Source organism: Sus scrofa, chromosome 13, assembly GCF_000003025.6.
Source record: "Sus scrofa isolate TJ Tabasco breed Duroc chromosome 13, Sscrofa11.1, whole genome shotgun sequence".
Taxonomy (NCBI): domain Eukaryota; kingdom Metazoa; phylum Chordata; class Mammalia; order Artiodactyla; family Suidae; genus Sus; species Sus scrofa.
In genome coordinates, this window is record NC_010455.5 from 94,244,740 (window position 1) to 94,259,530 (window position 14,791).

The 14,791-nt window shown below is 39.5% G+C and overlaps 1 protein-coding gene across 4 annotated transcripts in view; it reads left to right on the forward strand.

The window, feature by feature from the left end:
* Positions 1-14,791, forward strand: part of ARHGEF26 (Rho guanine nucleotide exchange factor 26) — a 141,068-nt gene that overhangs the window by 89,108 nt on the left and 37,169 nt on the right. For all 4 annotated transcript variants that reach the window (XM_021069691.1, XM_021069690.1, XM_021069689.1 and 1 more), the window contains 2 exons: positions 1,303-1,392; positions 9,811-9,965. In XM_021069691.1, the coding sequence (XP_020925350.1) occupies positions 1,303-1,392; positions 9,811-9,965 (245 nt within the window). The remainder of the gene's footprint in view (positions 1-1,302; positions 1,393-9,810; positions 9,966-14,791) is intronic.

Here is a 14,791-nt window from a genome sequence, read left to right on the forward strand (position 1 = left end):
GGCCTGTAGTGATCAAGTTGATCTCCAGCCCCTCTCCCCCAACTGGAAGGCTGGCATGGGGCTGAAAGTTCCAGCCTTCTCTGATCACTGGGTTGGTTCCCCCGGCAACCAGCCCCATATCCTTAGGGGTTTTCTAAAATTCACCTCATTAATGGGGTTGAAAGGGGGTTGTTATGAATAACAAAAGATAGCTATTTCATTTTTCTGCTCTGGAGCTATTTCAAGAACTGGTAACAAAACTGAGTCATGGCCAAAGATGCCCCTATGACCCTTATATAGGAAGTTATAAGGGTTTTAGGAGCTGTGTGCCAGGAAACTTGGACAAAGACAAAATATATATTTTGTTTATTATAAATGACAATATTACAGCTAGTCATCAAAGGACTGTGAATGCATTCTGTTTGTAGATGATTCTTTTTTGTTTGTCTTTGGCTGTGCCCATTACATGTAGAAGTTCCCATCCAGGGATCGAACTCACACTTCAGTGACAATGCCAGATATTAACCCACTGCTCCACATGAAAACTATTTTAGATGATTCAGTAATTGTAATTAAACTGAGTTTTCCTTAGCTTGGCCATCCTTGACCCGAAGGCTTCCCTCTTCCAGCTTCTGAGTTACTGGTCACATGCTTTGCATGTTGCATTCTGCTGAGAATTCGCCTTTGAAGTTGGTAGTCTGTCTGCCTTCAGCTGCTCTGATTTGAAGTAGGGAGAGAAGTGCAGCTTGCCCTGAGGTTGGTGAGGTCCCCATGGGTGAAGGTGAGGAGGAGGGGCAGAGAAAAGGAGCAAAAGAGACTAGACCTGTGAGGAGCCTGCCTGGTGTGTGTGGAAAGGGTGGTGTGATAAGAATGCACAGAGGGGGAGTTCCGTTGTGGCGCAGTGGTTAACGAATCTGACTAGGAACCATGAGGTTGCGGGTTCGGTCCCTGCCCTTGCTCAGTGGGTTAACGATTCGGCATTGCCATGAGCTGTGGTGTAGGTCGCAGACGTGGCTTGGATCTCACGTTGCTGTGGCTGTGGCTTAGGCCGGTGGCTGTAGCTCCAATCTGACCCCTAACCTGGGAACCTCCATATGCCATGCATGGGTGTGGCCCTAAAAAGACAAAAAAAAAAAAAAAAAAAAAAAAAAAAAGAGAGAGAGAGAGAAAGAAAAGGAAAAAAAAGAAACTGTGAGTTCTTTAACTGTCTGGAATGAGTCTCTGAATTTCCAAAGTGCTAATTATTTCCTGCAAGGGAGATCTGCATTTGAATGTGAGGCTTCTCCCCACCTCTTAACCCTCTTTATTATTCTCTGTTTCCAGTTGGTTCGACTCTGCAATGAAGGAGCCCGGAAGATGGAAAGGACTGAAATGATGTATACGATCAACTCCCAGCTGGAATTTAAAATTAAGGTATTCTTCATAAACAGATTTATTACTTCTCTTCCTTAAATCTTATGTGAATAGAGAGATAGTTGAGGGCAACAAAGTGAAGAGGAATTTGCTTTTCAAAGAAGGGCCATAAATTGATTACAGAGAGGCTGGCTGGCAGAGGGAGAGCAGATGCTTTGCTTTGGGGCAATTCTGTTTTTGCTTATACCAGATAAAGTGACCTTTCTCCAGACCACAGAGTTAGGTTTTATCTAAGTAGCATTTTTTTTTTTTTTTCTTCTAGGAAGACACCAAGCTCGAGAAAAGAGTAGTTAGAAATAATGGAATTTTAGAACATAAAGGAGATTTCCTCAGTTATCTCTGAGTGTCCTGTGAAACATTGGTAGCCCATGAACGGGGCCAGGGTATTCTCCTCAATCAGATAAGGACACTCTTCCCCCAGTTTGCAAAAAGGATTATTAGTGGATTGTTCTTTTCAAGTGTGTTTTTCTTCCATAATTCTTTTTTGCGTATATACTGCCTGTTACTGCTTCTCTGGTGCTACTCAGGGGCAGATGACAGGATGAATAAAGAAGGAAATGACAATTGATGATGAGGCTGGGCCTTGCTTGGTCAAGGCCTTTGTTGGCTCATAGTTGAGTTCTTAATGGATGTGAGTGCTCACTGTTGTGATGCTGCTGCTTCTTATGAGACTGGAATTTAATTAAGCATCTTAAAGTGACTGGTCGTATTTTTTCACCGTGAAAGTGTTCCTCATTTGTACAGGGGAATTAGAGTGATCATGGCATTACGTAGATAACTCTCTGCCCTGTCATATAGTTTGAAGACCACTGATATAGCTACACCCTTTTATTTTATAATTGAGGAGAATACAGCCCAAAGAGAATAATTGTTAACAGGGTCATGGTGGCAGAATCAGGACTGGGGTCCAGATGTCCTTACTTGCAGATCAGTGTAAACCCTTCCACTGTGACACCAGGGCTGTAAAGGTTTAGATGCAGGAACATGATCCGTGATTCTTAGAGAAGATGATGGATACTTGCTAAAAACAAAACACACACACACACACACACACATTTTAATTATTATGCCCTCTTATGGAAATAGACAGCAATTTCAAAACCCATTTTTTACCCCATCCTTCAGAAAGAATCTGTCTTGGAGTTCCTGTTGTGGCGCAGCAGAAACGAATCCAACTAGGCACCATGAGGTTGCGGGTTTGATCCGTGGCCTTGCTCAGTGGGTTAAGGATCCGGCATTGCCATAAGCAGTGGTGTAGGTCGCAGACAAGACTCAGATCCTGTATTGCTGTGGCTGTGGCGCAGGCCGGTGGTTGTAGCTCTGATTAGACCCCTAGCCTGGGAACCTCCATACGCCATGGGTACGGCCCTTGAAAGCCAAAAAAAAAAAAAAAGAATCTCGTCTTTACCTTTTATTTGTTTTTAAATATTTTAGAAAATAGTATCTATACATCAGAGGTTTTTTAACTCCTTTCTTTTTAAGCGTAAGTCTCTAACCATTCCAAGTTAAACGTTGATAAATTCCTTCCCTAGCAAGTTTTCTTTTTCCTTTTTCACCAACAATCATTTGGTTTAAGACAACTTTAAGTTCTATTTCTCTGGAACCACAATTAATTTATAATTGAAAAAATGCTTACCCCAAGGGTTCTTAAAAATAGGTGAATAACATCAATTGAATTCATGAGGTTTTGGTTGTTTCTTTTCTCTTGGTTCAGTGATTAAAATTGCAAGCTTAAAAGAAAACATTCTAAATTTAGATTTGTAATGAAGGACTTCATTCAAACCTCTTAGACATACTAATACAATCTTAGGACCCTATTTCTATAATATTTTGTGAATAACAATAGACTTTTTTTATTCAGTTCATTTTAAAGGCAAGAAAACACTTGTTCAAAGAAGTTAAAGGATTTGTCCAAGCACATGGATTTTCCTTCAAGTTTTATAAACACCTTCTTTGTGGAAGGCCCTGGGAAAACAAAAACATGATCCCTGCCCTCAGAGGGCTTATGGTCTGGTAGCCACTACAGAAATGCAAAGGAGCCAGCCCAGTCTACAGCTGTCAATGGAGATGGAAGACTTCTGAGAACCCACAGTGGAGAGAGGGGGTTGTCAGTCCTAAGAGTGAGGGACAGAGGGATGGGAAGCTCGTAGTAGCCAGGCAAGGCTTCATACTGGAGATAGGTGTGAGAACTGAATCTTGAAAGGTGAGATAGGAAAGTCGTTCCAGGAGTGCAGAGAAGGAACAAATGCACAGGGCATGGTTTCAGCTGCTGTAGCCCAGGAATTGCACACAGTGAGTGTGGTGCAGGGGAGTGAGTCAGAACTGGAACTCATGGGGAGGGCCTTGTAGTCCAGGAGAAGGAGCAGAGACAGGGTCATCTGGGAGCCACTGAAAGGTTATGAGCAGGGCAGTGACACAGTCAGATGTGCATTTAGTAAAGGTGACTTTAGTATCATAAGAGAAGCCTTTCAAGCTTATTCTAAATCCAGAAGTCTCTTAAAGAAACATTGATAAATTTATCTATATGATGTGAAAATTTAGAAATTTCCCTCTATAGAGGGAAAAATAAAGGCCATTTAAAAAGTGAAAAGGGAAAAATTTAGAACTTACAGTTAGACAAAGTCTTAATGTTCCCAACATATAACCTTTCTGATAAGAAACAGATAAGGAAAAAAATCCATTAGAAAATTTCAAACAAGAAAACTGTTATCAGAAGGGGAAATTACAAATGACTGTTGAACATCGGAAAAGATGCTTTACTTCATTCAGAAGAAAATTGCTAATTGAAATTAAAAATAATATATTTCACTTCTTAGATTTATGAACAGTTCAGTTTGTTGTAGAGCAGAAATGATCACAACACCGTAAATCAACTGTACTTCAATGCAACTTTAAGTAAATGCAAATAAATAAATAATTCAAAAGTTTGATAATACATTTTATCAGCAAGATTGTAGGGAAAGCCACTTTTATCTGTTGTTGGTATATAACCCCGATGGTGGGCGATTTGTCAGTAACTATCAAAATAACAAATACAAGTTACTATGACCCAGGAATTTTACTTCTAAGAATTTATCCTATAGGTATACTATGGATGTATAAAATTATACACACACATACTCACACACAGGTAAACACACATACATGGACACATACAAAGTTATTGGTATGGCACTGTTTATAATTGCAAAAGAGTAGAAATAACCTAAATATCTATCAATAGAGGACTAAGTAAATTATAGTATACCTAACTTATGTAATACCACTCAAAAAAAAAAAAAAGAATGAAGACAAATTTTAGATATCAATAGGTAAACTTTCTTATAAGTCAAAAAAGTAAGGTGCAGAACTGGAGGAAAAAAGAAAAACATTGTTTATAGTGTAGGAAATCTCTGGAAAGTTATAGAAGAACAGTAATAGTTACTACCTTAATGGGGGGTAGTAGTTGGTGGGTAGAAACTGGGTCCATGAGGAACTGAGTGGGCAGGAGGTTTTTCACTTTGCAGTTTTTATAGGACTTTTTTTTTTTTTTAATTCTCCCTTTCCACTCCACACACACACACACACACACACACACACACACACACACACACCAAATTCAGTTTATTATTTAAAAAACACATGACAGGAGTTCCCGTCGTGGCTCAGTGGTTAACGAATCCGACTAGGAACCATGAGGTTTCAGGTTTGATCCCTGGCCTTGCTCAGTGGGTTAAGGATCTGTCATTGCCATGAGCTGTGGTGTAGGTCTCAGACGTGGCTCGGATCCTGCGTTGCTGTGGCTGTGGTGTAGGCCAGCAGCTGTAGCTCCTATTAGACCCCTAGCCTGGGAACCTCCATATGCCACAGGAGCGGCCTTAGAAAAGGCAAAAAGACAAAATAAATAAATAAAAATAAAAATAAATAAAAAAACATATGACAGCAGCTGTTTGGAGGAACATAATAAGATTGCAGACGGAAAACAAGTTAGGAGTCTGGAAGCAGAGGGGGAGAGCCCTGTGGAATGCCTGGAGGAGGGCAATAGCCTGGTACCACAGGGGTCTAGTCTAGTTGACTGATGGTGAGTCACACCATCCACCTGGAAAGGGAATCCACAGGAGGAGTGACCTTGAGGGAAAGGTTCCATGTTGGCTGTAATTGGTTTATGGTCCTACCAGAGCCTCTATTGCCATGAAAATTTTTATGGAGTATTTCCTATGGGCTATTTTCACTAGTCACATTCAATTCTTACAAGAAACCCATGAAATTTCTTATTGTTATTCCCATTTTGTAGTTGAGGAAGGTGAAGCTAGAAATACTAAATTGTTTGCTCAAAGTCATACACCAAGAAGTACTGAAGCCTGGATTCAGACCTGCAGCTGACTGCAGGGAACAAGTTCTTCACCACGACAGTACGATAAGGCTGGTCATTTTCGCATTTGGAGGGGATAAAAGCTTATCTGTGTCTGTATGTACATAGATATATTGTGTATATGTATACACTTACTATGTTTTTCATTTTTAAGTTAGTAAGTTTTTGGAAGCGTGTCATGCGCTACACCTGATAATGTGAGAGAGGTGGATCGAATCCACTGGATTAGTACAGGAAGCTGGTATAAATTAAGAGCGTGACCCTGGAGCCAGCCAGCCTGAATTCCACTTGTAGCTCTACCACTTTCTAGCTATAGGACCTTGGGAATTACTGAACTTTCCTAGTTTTCTGAACTGTAAAATGGGGCTTGATAGGGGCACTTTCCCTCATGGAGTTATTGTAGGGACTAAATAATAGAAGTAAAGGACTTGGAGCAGACCTTACCTGATTCACAGTAAACAACTGTAAACATCATGAAGATGCTTTGTCAGAGAAGTCTCATAGCATGGTGGACATGTTGCCGCAAGTTGAAGAGTGAATGTGTGAAACAGTTTAAACAGATTACACTTTCTTTTTTTAAATTTAATTTTTATTTTACATTGGAGTGCAGTTGATTTACAATGTTGTGTTAGCTTCAGGTAACAGCAGAGTGGTTCAGTTATACATATCCATATATTCGATCTTTTTCAGATTCTTTTCCCATATATGTTATTACAGAATATTGAGTAGAGTTTCCTGTGCTATGCAGCAGGTCCTTGCTGATTATCTGTTTTATATATAGGAATGTGTAAGCTTACTTTTAATTAAGAAGCTTAGTGAATGGAGAAGAAGTGTGAGGGTTGTAGAGAAAAAGTTGGTCCCTGAACTAAGATCAGAGACCAGAGCTTAATTTGTGCCTCAACTCTGAGTTTTTTCTTACTGAACTACAGCTTTCTCTGAAAGTTGCCTCCACAGAGTTGGGAAGGATTATTTTTTTGTCTTGTAATGGGGGTTTGCCTTTGTAAAGTGCACATGGATGATTCTCATGCTATTCCATGGAGCTGTAAATTAGGTGTGAGTGGGGTGGTACTGTGTTGCTTGGTGGATGGGTCTGCTGCTTGGTGTTTGAGGGCCCTACTAGCAAATAGCAAGTAGAAATTCAGGATGTAACAGACAAAACGAAGGACTCTTAAGTGTTAAAAAGCCTTCGCACCATAGAAGACAGTTTGGTGGTTCCTCAAAAAGTTAAACATAGCATTACCATAGGACTCAGCAATTCCTCTTCTAAGAGAACTGAAAACAGTTGTTCACATAAAAACTTGGACACAAATGTTCATGGCAGCATTATTCATAATAGCCAAAAAAATGCAAACAACTCAAATGTCATTCAACTTATTTGATGAATTGATAAATAAAATGTGGTATATCCATACCTTAAAATAGTATTCAGCCACAAAAAGGAATGATATATGAGACAGCATGGATGAACCTTGAAAATGGTATGCAAAGTGAAAGAAATCAGGCCCAAGATGTCACATATTGTATAATTCCATTTATATGAACTGTCCAGAAATAGGCAAATCCTTAGAATTAGGAAGTAGAATAGTGGCTGCCCTTATGTGGTATGGGCAGAGTGGAGAGTGACTGCTTACTGCATCAGTATGCTTTCTTTGTAGGATAATGAAAATGTTCTGAAATTAGATAGTGATGATCATTGCATAACCTTATGAATGCAGTAAAAGCTGCTGAATTATACATACATACTTTGAAATGGCTAAGTGATTCATTTTATTTCACTTTAGAAAAAATCTTGCCTTTCTTGTCTTGCTGGTCCATAAAATTAGTTAAATTTTTTGGTGAGGCTGGTTTTCTAGGATGCTCAACAACACCAGAAAGAGTGAAAAGTCTTTTCTACATGGGAATTATATCCATACCCTTAAGCATATGTTTTTGTTTACAAATATCTCTCATAGTTTTTGATTCACATCAGGATTCTAAGAGCTTCTGAACTATGGGAATCCACTTAGGAACATTCTGGGCTCTTCTGATTCTGTCATTGTTACACCTTCTTTGTAAAAACTATCTGAATGAGTTTAATCTTTCAACAGTAAACTCAGAAACAGAAGACACTTATAATATCAGATTTTTGTTTTCAAAAGAGACGCAGACATACCGAAAGCCATTGTCAGTATTATTTAATTTTTTTTGCCTTTTTTTAGGGACACGTCCGAGCCATATGGAGGTTCCCAAGCTAAGAGTCAAATCAGAGCTGTAGCTGTCGGCCTACGCCACAGCCATGTCAGATCCAAGCCGTGTCTGTGACCTACACCACAGCTCATGGCAGTGCCAGATCCTCAACTCACTGAGCGAGGCCAGGGATTGAACCCACAACGGGAATTCTACCATTATCAATTATAGATATTCATTAGAATTTATTTTTGCCTAGTAGAGTATTAGGCGTCCATAAAAATCAGTCTATTTTAAAAACCACAGGAGCATAGAAACCTTTCTTACCCAGTCTCCTAAACTAACAACAGTCATGGGGTAGCATGTGCATAGCACTGTCTTGAGTTCATCTTGTGGGGTTATACACGACGGCAGGATAGCAGTGTGAGCCCAGTAATTGCAGCCCTTAGGCAGGACCTAACCCACCTCTGATTCTCTGTGGTGACCTCTTGTGTGTGCTGGTGGTGTCCTTCTGAGTTATCTCAGCAGCCTCTCTGACTTTTAAGTCTCAGTCATCATATGATAGGAGATTTTAGGGCTGGAAACTACATGAATTCCTTTAATAGCTAGTTTGAAATTTTGAGGTCAGCCATGATCTTTCATCTTCCTTGTTAATCTTCAGAAAAATAGTAAATAACTGATGAGCGGCCTTCTTATAAATGTCCTTTATACATTAAAAAAAAAAATGAAATCCTTTCTTAGTCTTCTTATTTCCTCCCTCATATCCTCAATTTCCTTTGACTATTTTTAATCATTATTCCCTGAAATGCATGACATTTAGTTGCACCACATTTACTACAGTTATCTTTTGTGAGTCCAAGAACTTTTGCTTATTTTATGGATGTCATTTTTTAAATCAGATTTTTGGCAGTAAGGATTTCTGGTAACTTAAGAAAAAGAGCTCTCAAGGGTAAGGATTATTCTGAGGTTTTGATAGTTTTCCAGATGGAAACTCTAAACTGAATAAAGAAAAGACAGTATGTAATTCCTTGAATATAGCCTTTTCTATGAGATTAAGATGGATTATTCTGTAAGAACTTCATTTTCACAAACAGAAAGTGGCATGATGCTTTCAGGGATGAAATTCCGTGAAGAAAATTACTATAAACTTAACAGGTGTTATCTAAGTAGATAATCAAGAGATAAAACATACTATTGCAGGGATTTTTTTTTTCCTTTTGTTCTTTTTTTTTTTTTTTTTTTTTTTTGTCTTTTCCGCTTTTTGAGGCTGTACTTGCGGCATATGGAAGTTACCAGGCTAGGGGTCAAATAGGAGCTACAGCTGCCAGCCCACACTGAAGCCACAGCAGTGAGGGATCCAAGCCGTGTCTGCGACCTATGCCACGGCTCACGGCTTTTTTTTTCCTTTTGAATGAAGTCTCTTTAGTTCATGAAGTGAATGCAGACTTTTTTGTCTCCTGTTAAACTACAGTTATCTATATTTTTCTGTATGTTGAGATTCTGATTTGTGATATTTAAAATAAATGCAATGTATACCAATATTTTGAGGCTTTTCAGTTTTAAGTGACTCCTTATCAATCTTCTCTTTCAGTTGAGAGTTAATGGAAGGGTAATAATTTTTGGTTGACTCAGTAACGTTTTCTCATTGAGTTTCATTTTCATATAGGCAAGTTAACAGCCATATTTTTTATATGGGAAAATAAATTGTTCTTTTTGATTTTCTCTTGGAGAATGTACTATCCTTCTCTAGTTATATTTCACCATTATATATACCCATTATATACGCAATTCTGTGAGGTAATGATGTTATCATTTGTATGAATATAAGTTTTATATTTTACTTTCAGTAATCCTAAAAGGACTTGACTTTGGCTTTGGGTACTGACTTTGTCTTTCTGTAGCCTTTTCCTCTAGTCTCCTCTTCCCGATGGTTGGTCAAAAGGGGTGAGTTGACAGCCTACGTGGAAGATACTGTGCTTTTCTCAAAAAGAACATCCAAACAGCAGGTCTACTTCTTCCTCTTTAACGACGTTCTCATTATCACCAAGAAGAAGAGGTAAGCCTTTTTGTGGTCTTGCCAGCTGTACATCCAGTTTTAAATGGAATTCAAATGCCTGTGGGAGGCGATCACCCCTTAAAAGCTTGAGATGTTAGGTGTGTAGTTTCTCCACATGGAATCATATGAGCATCTGTGCTTCGTTTTCTTTAGATTACCTCTACAGCCAAGGCTCGAATAGTTTTCAGCATCATCATTGTAACGGCTGAGCTTCCAGTGTGCAAGCCTCTGTTTAAACATTTCACACGTTTATGTCAGTGGCTTCTCATGACATTCCTGGGGAGGCAGTTCTCTTACTCTTCGTCAGCATTGTTCACACTTCTTCTGCCATAGAACCTTGATATAAGACAGAAAAAAGTTGCTCCAGTTGCAAACAAGCTGGGGCGCAGATCTAGTGCTTCTTGTAACTTAATTTAAAATCCACTGCTCTTCAAGATTGTTAGTCCAAAAAAGTTTACCTGTGACTGGGAGGATGTTAGTAATATGCCAGTACTCCTTTCTTCAGGGAAGAAAGTCAGTCACGTGGTTGGCAGAGTGTTTAGTCCTCTTACTTTATATTCTGGTCATATGTACATGTGCCGCTTAGAGACCATCCAGGAGAAATACCGCACAAGCCTTTACTTTACAGCATTTTTTCTAACTGTCCCCACTGAAAACACACACACACACACACACACACTACCCTCTGTCCATAGCTCTGTCTTTGTCTAGGGAGCGTTATTTATTAACTTTTTTCAATATATATAGGATCATAAGATGTTTTCCTGCTGTTCCTCCACAAATAGTCCATTTTCCTAGAATATGAACTTAGATTAAAAATATAACTCTGGGGTTATTTCCACATATGAAGGCAATGAAGGTGGGGCATATTAGCTAGCGTATAATAACAATAGTTAGTGCACAAGGTATAGTTTAGACAAGGTAGAAAGAATCATGGAAACAGGTTTCTATGACTATATAATATAAATGTCCACATTTATCATGAAATATTTATTTGAATTCTACTTCTGAGTTGCTGACATTTTAGCTTGAAACTTCAAACTGAATTGTAATGGAAGTTGAGCTTTTCTTTCTGCTCCTTTTAATCAGACTGTATTATGAATTATTTCAGCTGCTTGGCTGTCAAGATGAAATGAAAACTTTGTATGGTCTGCCCTGAAAAGCCATCCTGTCTCTGTGATGAATATGTAAAGATGCTGATAATTATTTTTAATACTTAGGAAAATAGTGTTCCCATAACTTCAAGAAGAAATTATTTCTCTTATATGGGGCAGTTTAAATAGTTCTAGTAGCAAAGTAAATTTTATAAATAAAGATTGCAGAGGAATTGTAATTTTTGTTTTGTTGGTTTCCTATGAGATAACATGTTTCTTTGGCTTTCTTTGCAATGTTTTGTTTTTAGGGAAGAATAATTATATATGACTCTTCAAATACCAGGACTCTTGACTTTTAACATCTTCCAGCTGTAGAAATATTTGTTCTGTCTCAATGGACCAAAAACTCTAATTAAAATTTTGATTTTTGTGATAAAATATACATTGACAGTACTAAGTCAATTTTAAATATAAAGGTAGTTTTGATTATGGCGATTAAACCATTAAGGGTATTTAAACCATTAGGGCATTACTTTTATTCTGGAACTTGAATAGAACCCAGTGAATAGAGACTTTTGAAGTTAGAATTAAGATATATGCTCTTCTACTTAGCAGCATACTTTGCCCTCTGTAGGAGATTTTGCTTCTATATTTAATGTTGTGCTCCGAGCTATCCCACATTTATTTCCTTAGATATGTTTGAACTTCTTTGTTAATAAAAGAAAGAAATACAGCTCCATGGAGAGGACAACCCTGAGTACTTAATTTTGCCTTTGCCAAAACTGGTATATTCTTGCCCTTACCAATTAGCTCATCATATTTCTAAGGTGTGCTTGACTCCAAGAATAGCATCAGAGGGTTCAAGTTGTTTATGACCTGAATATGCAGTGAGGGTGATAAAAAGGCTTGGTTAAAAATGTACAGTATGCACAGTCATATTTACATTGTAGCTCCAAGGAGGCAGCTACAGATGCTTCACATGCCAGAGGCAGCCAGGAGGGAGACACGGCAGCTTTGAACACGGCAATAATTTAGGCTTGGCTCTGAGACACAGATAAAGGAAAACTACCTGTGCCAGCTCTGTAGGACTGAGCCAACCACCCACCACCTAATTGTAATTCTAGGGCCTCTGTCAAGATGCTTGACTGCTGGGTCTCCCATGGTTCTCAGCTTCAGGGAGGCTCCCGAGCTACTGGGAGGCTCTGCTTGGGAGGACAGTTATTCTTCCTCCTCCAATCCAATCTGGCAGATGGTTTATGCTGAAATGGTTTCTGCTCGTGGATGGGGTGTCTGGCGGCCATTGCTTTGCAGTGTGTGTATCTCTGCTGGTGTTGACAGAGCAGCTAGTGACCGTGCCACTGTCTTCCAGACAGGAATGTTCACTCCTTTTTAGACTATCAAAAAGAAGTTTAAAGTTTCCATTAGCTGTGGGTTGCTTGTGAGTCACTGTATTATAGATTATAGATTTCAGAAGGCTATGGGATTGGTTGGACTGCTTTGGATGAGAAAGTGAATTCTTGGTACCTGAAGCTTTGCCTTTAGGTTACCTGGGTACTTCTAGAGCAGAGTTCTCAACTTAGCAGGTTCTTTGTTGTGGGAGGTGCCCTATGCTGTGGTCCTATGTTTATGCAGCATCCCTGGCCCCTACCTACTATTTGCTAGTAGCCTCTTTCTCCCAGTTGTGACAACCAAAGATGTCTCCAGATGTCCCCCAGCTGGAAACCACTGTACTAGAATGTTAACAAACCGTCAACCGGCTTTGCCTTCAGAAGAATTAAAATGTGCAGATCCTGACACAGCAGTGACAGTAATGTTGTAATAATAAAGGAATTGATTGCCATGTTGTACTCATGGATTAATGAATAATAACTTGTTATAATTTCCAGTGTGTGCCTAGTAGTAACTCATTAATTATCCATTACAGTGCACAGACTACACCCCATGAACAACCTTAGAGATTAAATGCTATTGTCCCCAGTTTTGAAATGTGAAAACTGAATTCCAGACCTAAATTGGTTCAAACTCCCTAGAACACTTATTTTCTAAGGTAGTTAACTGTCTGACTAGTATCATTTGGTGCCTCATATCTGGCGTAGGTCTTCCTTTACAATTTCCTCTGAAGCTAAACACAAAGTTTTCTTCCCTGTTATAGTTTCTACAGCTGCTGTAGCAAAGTACCACAAACTGGTGGGTTTAAAACAATTGGCAAAAAATAAAATAATCAGCGCTTTTTCTTTCTCAGTTCTGCAGGCAGAATTCTGAATTCAAGACACTGGCAGGCCCAGGCTCCCCTGAAGGCTCCAGAAGAGATTCCTTCCTTGTCTCTTCTGCTTCTGATGGCTCTGGGGACTCCTTGGCTGGTGGCAGTGGAACTCCAGCCTCTGCTCATGGCCTTCTTTTCTCTGGTGGCTCTGTGTGTCTTGACATCTCTCTCTCTCTATAAGGATTGGACCCACTTTACTTCAGGATCATCTGATCAATTCCACCTGCAAAGACATTATTTCCAAATAAGGTCATATGCATGGGGCCAGGGGTTAGGACTTCAATATATTTTTGGAGTTCACAGTTCAATACACTGTACTCCCTGGCCCATCACCACTGTCGCACTTACATAAAGAATGAAGAAATGTGCAATAATGTCTTTTTCTCTTTTTTATAGCTGCACCTGTGGCCTATGGAAATTCCCAGGCCGGGGATTGAATCTGAGCCATAGCTGTGGCAACGCTGGATCCTTGAACCCACTGTGCCCCGCTGGGGATCAAACCCTCACCTCCACAGTGACCCCACCTGCTGCAGTCAAACTCTTAACCCACTGCACCACAACAGGAACTCCAAGAAATGTGCTGTAATATCTTAAGCTTGTTTTGGAACACACATTTTTTAAAACAATGATGCTATTTTTCATACATTTCTGAATGTCATCGTGGTCATGTGACTTGAACAGCTCTCTTTGGAGATCTCATAGGTTACCTTCCCATCCATATCTTCTCCTTCAAACCTGTTCCTTCTCCAAGGTCTCTTCCCTTCTTAGTAAAAGGCACCGCCATCCACATAGTTGCTCCATAATAAACCTGAAAGCCCACTTTGTCTTTTTCCTCACTATGCTATGCCCTTGTACCACTTTGAACTCACCTGGAAGACACTCCTAACTAGATTATGCCACCATCCCTCCATCCATTTACATTCCACAGCCAGAGCGTGCTCTTTAAGAGATACATCAACTCAGTTTTTCCTTTACAAAAACCCTTCCATGGTCCCAACTCGCACTCAGCATAAACATCTCACTAAACCTCTTTCTAGCCATCAGGACCTGCATGTGCTTCTTTCTCTGCCTGGAATATCCTCTCTACCCTGTAACGCCATTCCATCGCAAGCCTTTTCTAGGCAAAGTCCTTTTCATTCTCTAGGTCTTGAATTCATTTTCACATCCACTGGGAGTTCTTATTCATTTAAGGGGGTTTATCTGCTGCTCTGTGTTCCCGTAAAACCCTGCACTTTCACTGTCATAATATTTGTGTTACTATGTGTTCATGTCTGTCTTGTTGACCTTTGCATCCTCATTGTGGAGCCTGCGCCTGGCCTATAATGACCGTTTAATAAATATCTGTCAAATGTGAACCAATTATTTTGGTGGTTAAATATAAACCATTTGAGTGAATGCATGACTCAGTGGGCAGCCTTCCTCCATTCCACACCCAAGCTAAAATTTCTTTTATTTTTAAAAGGTAACAT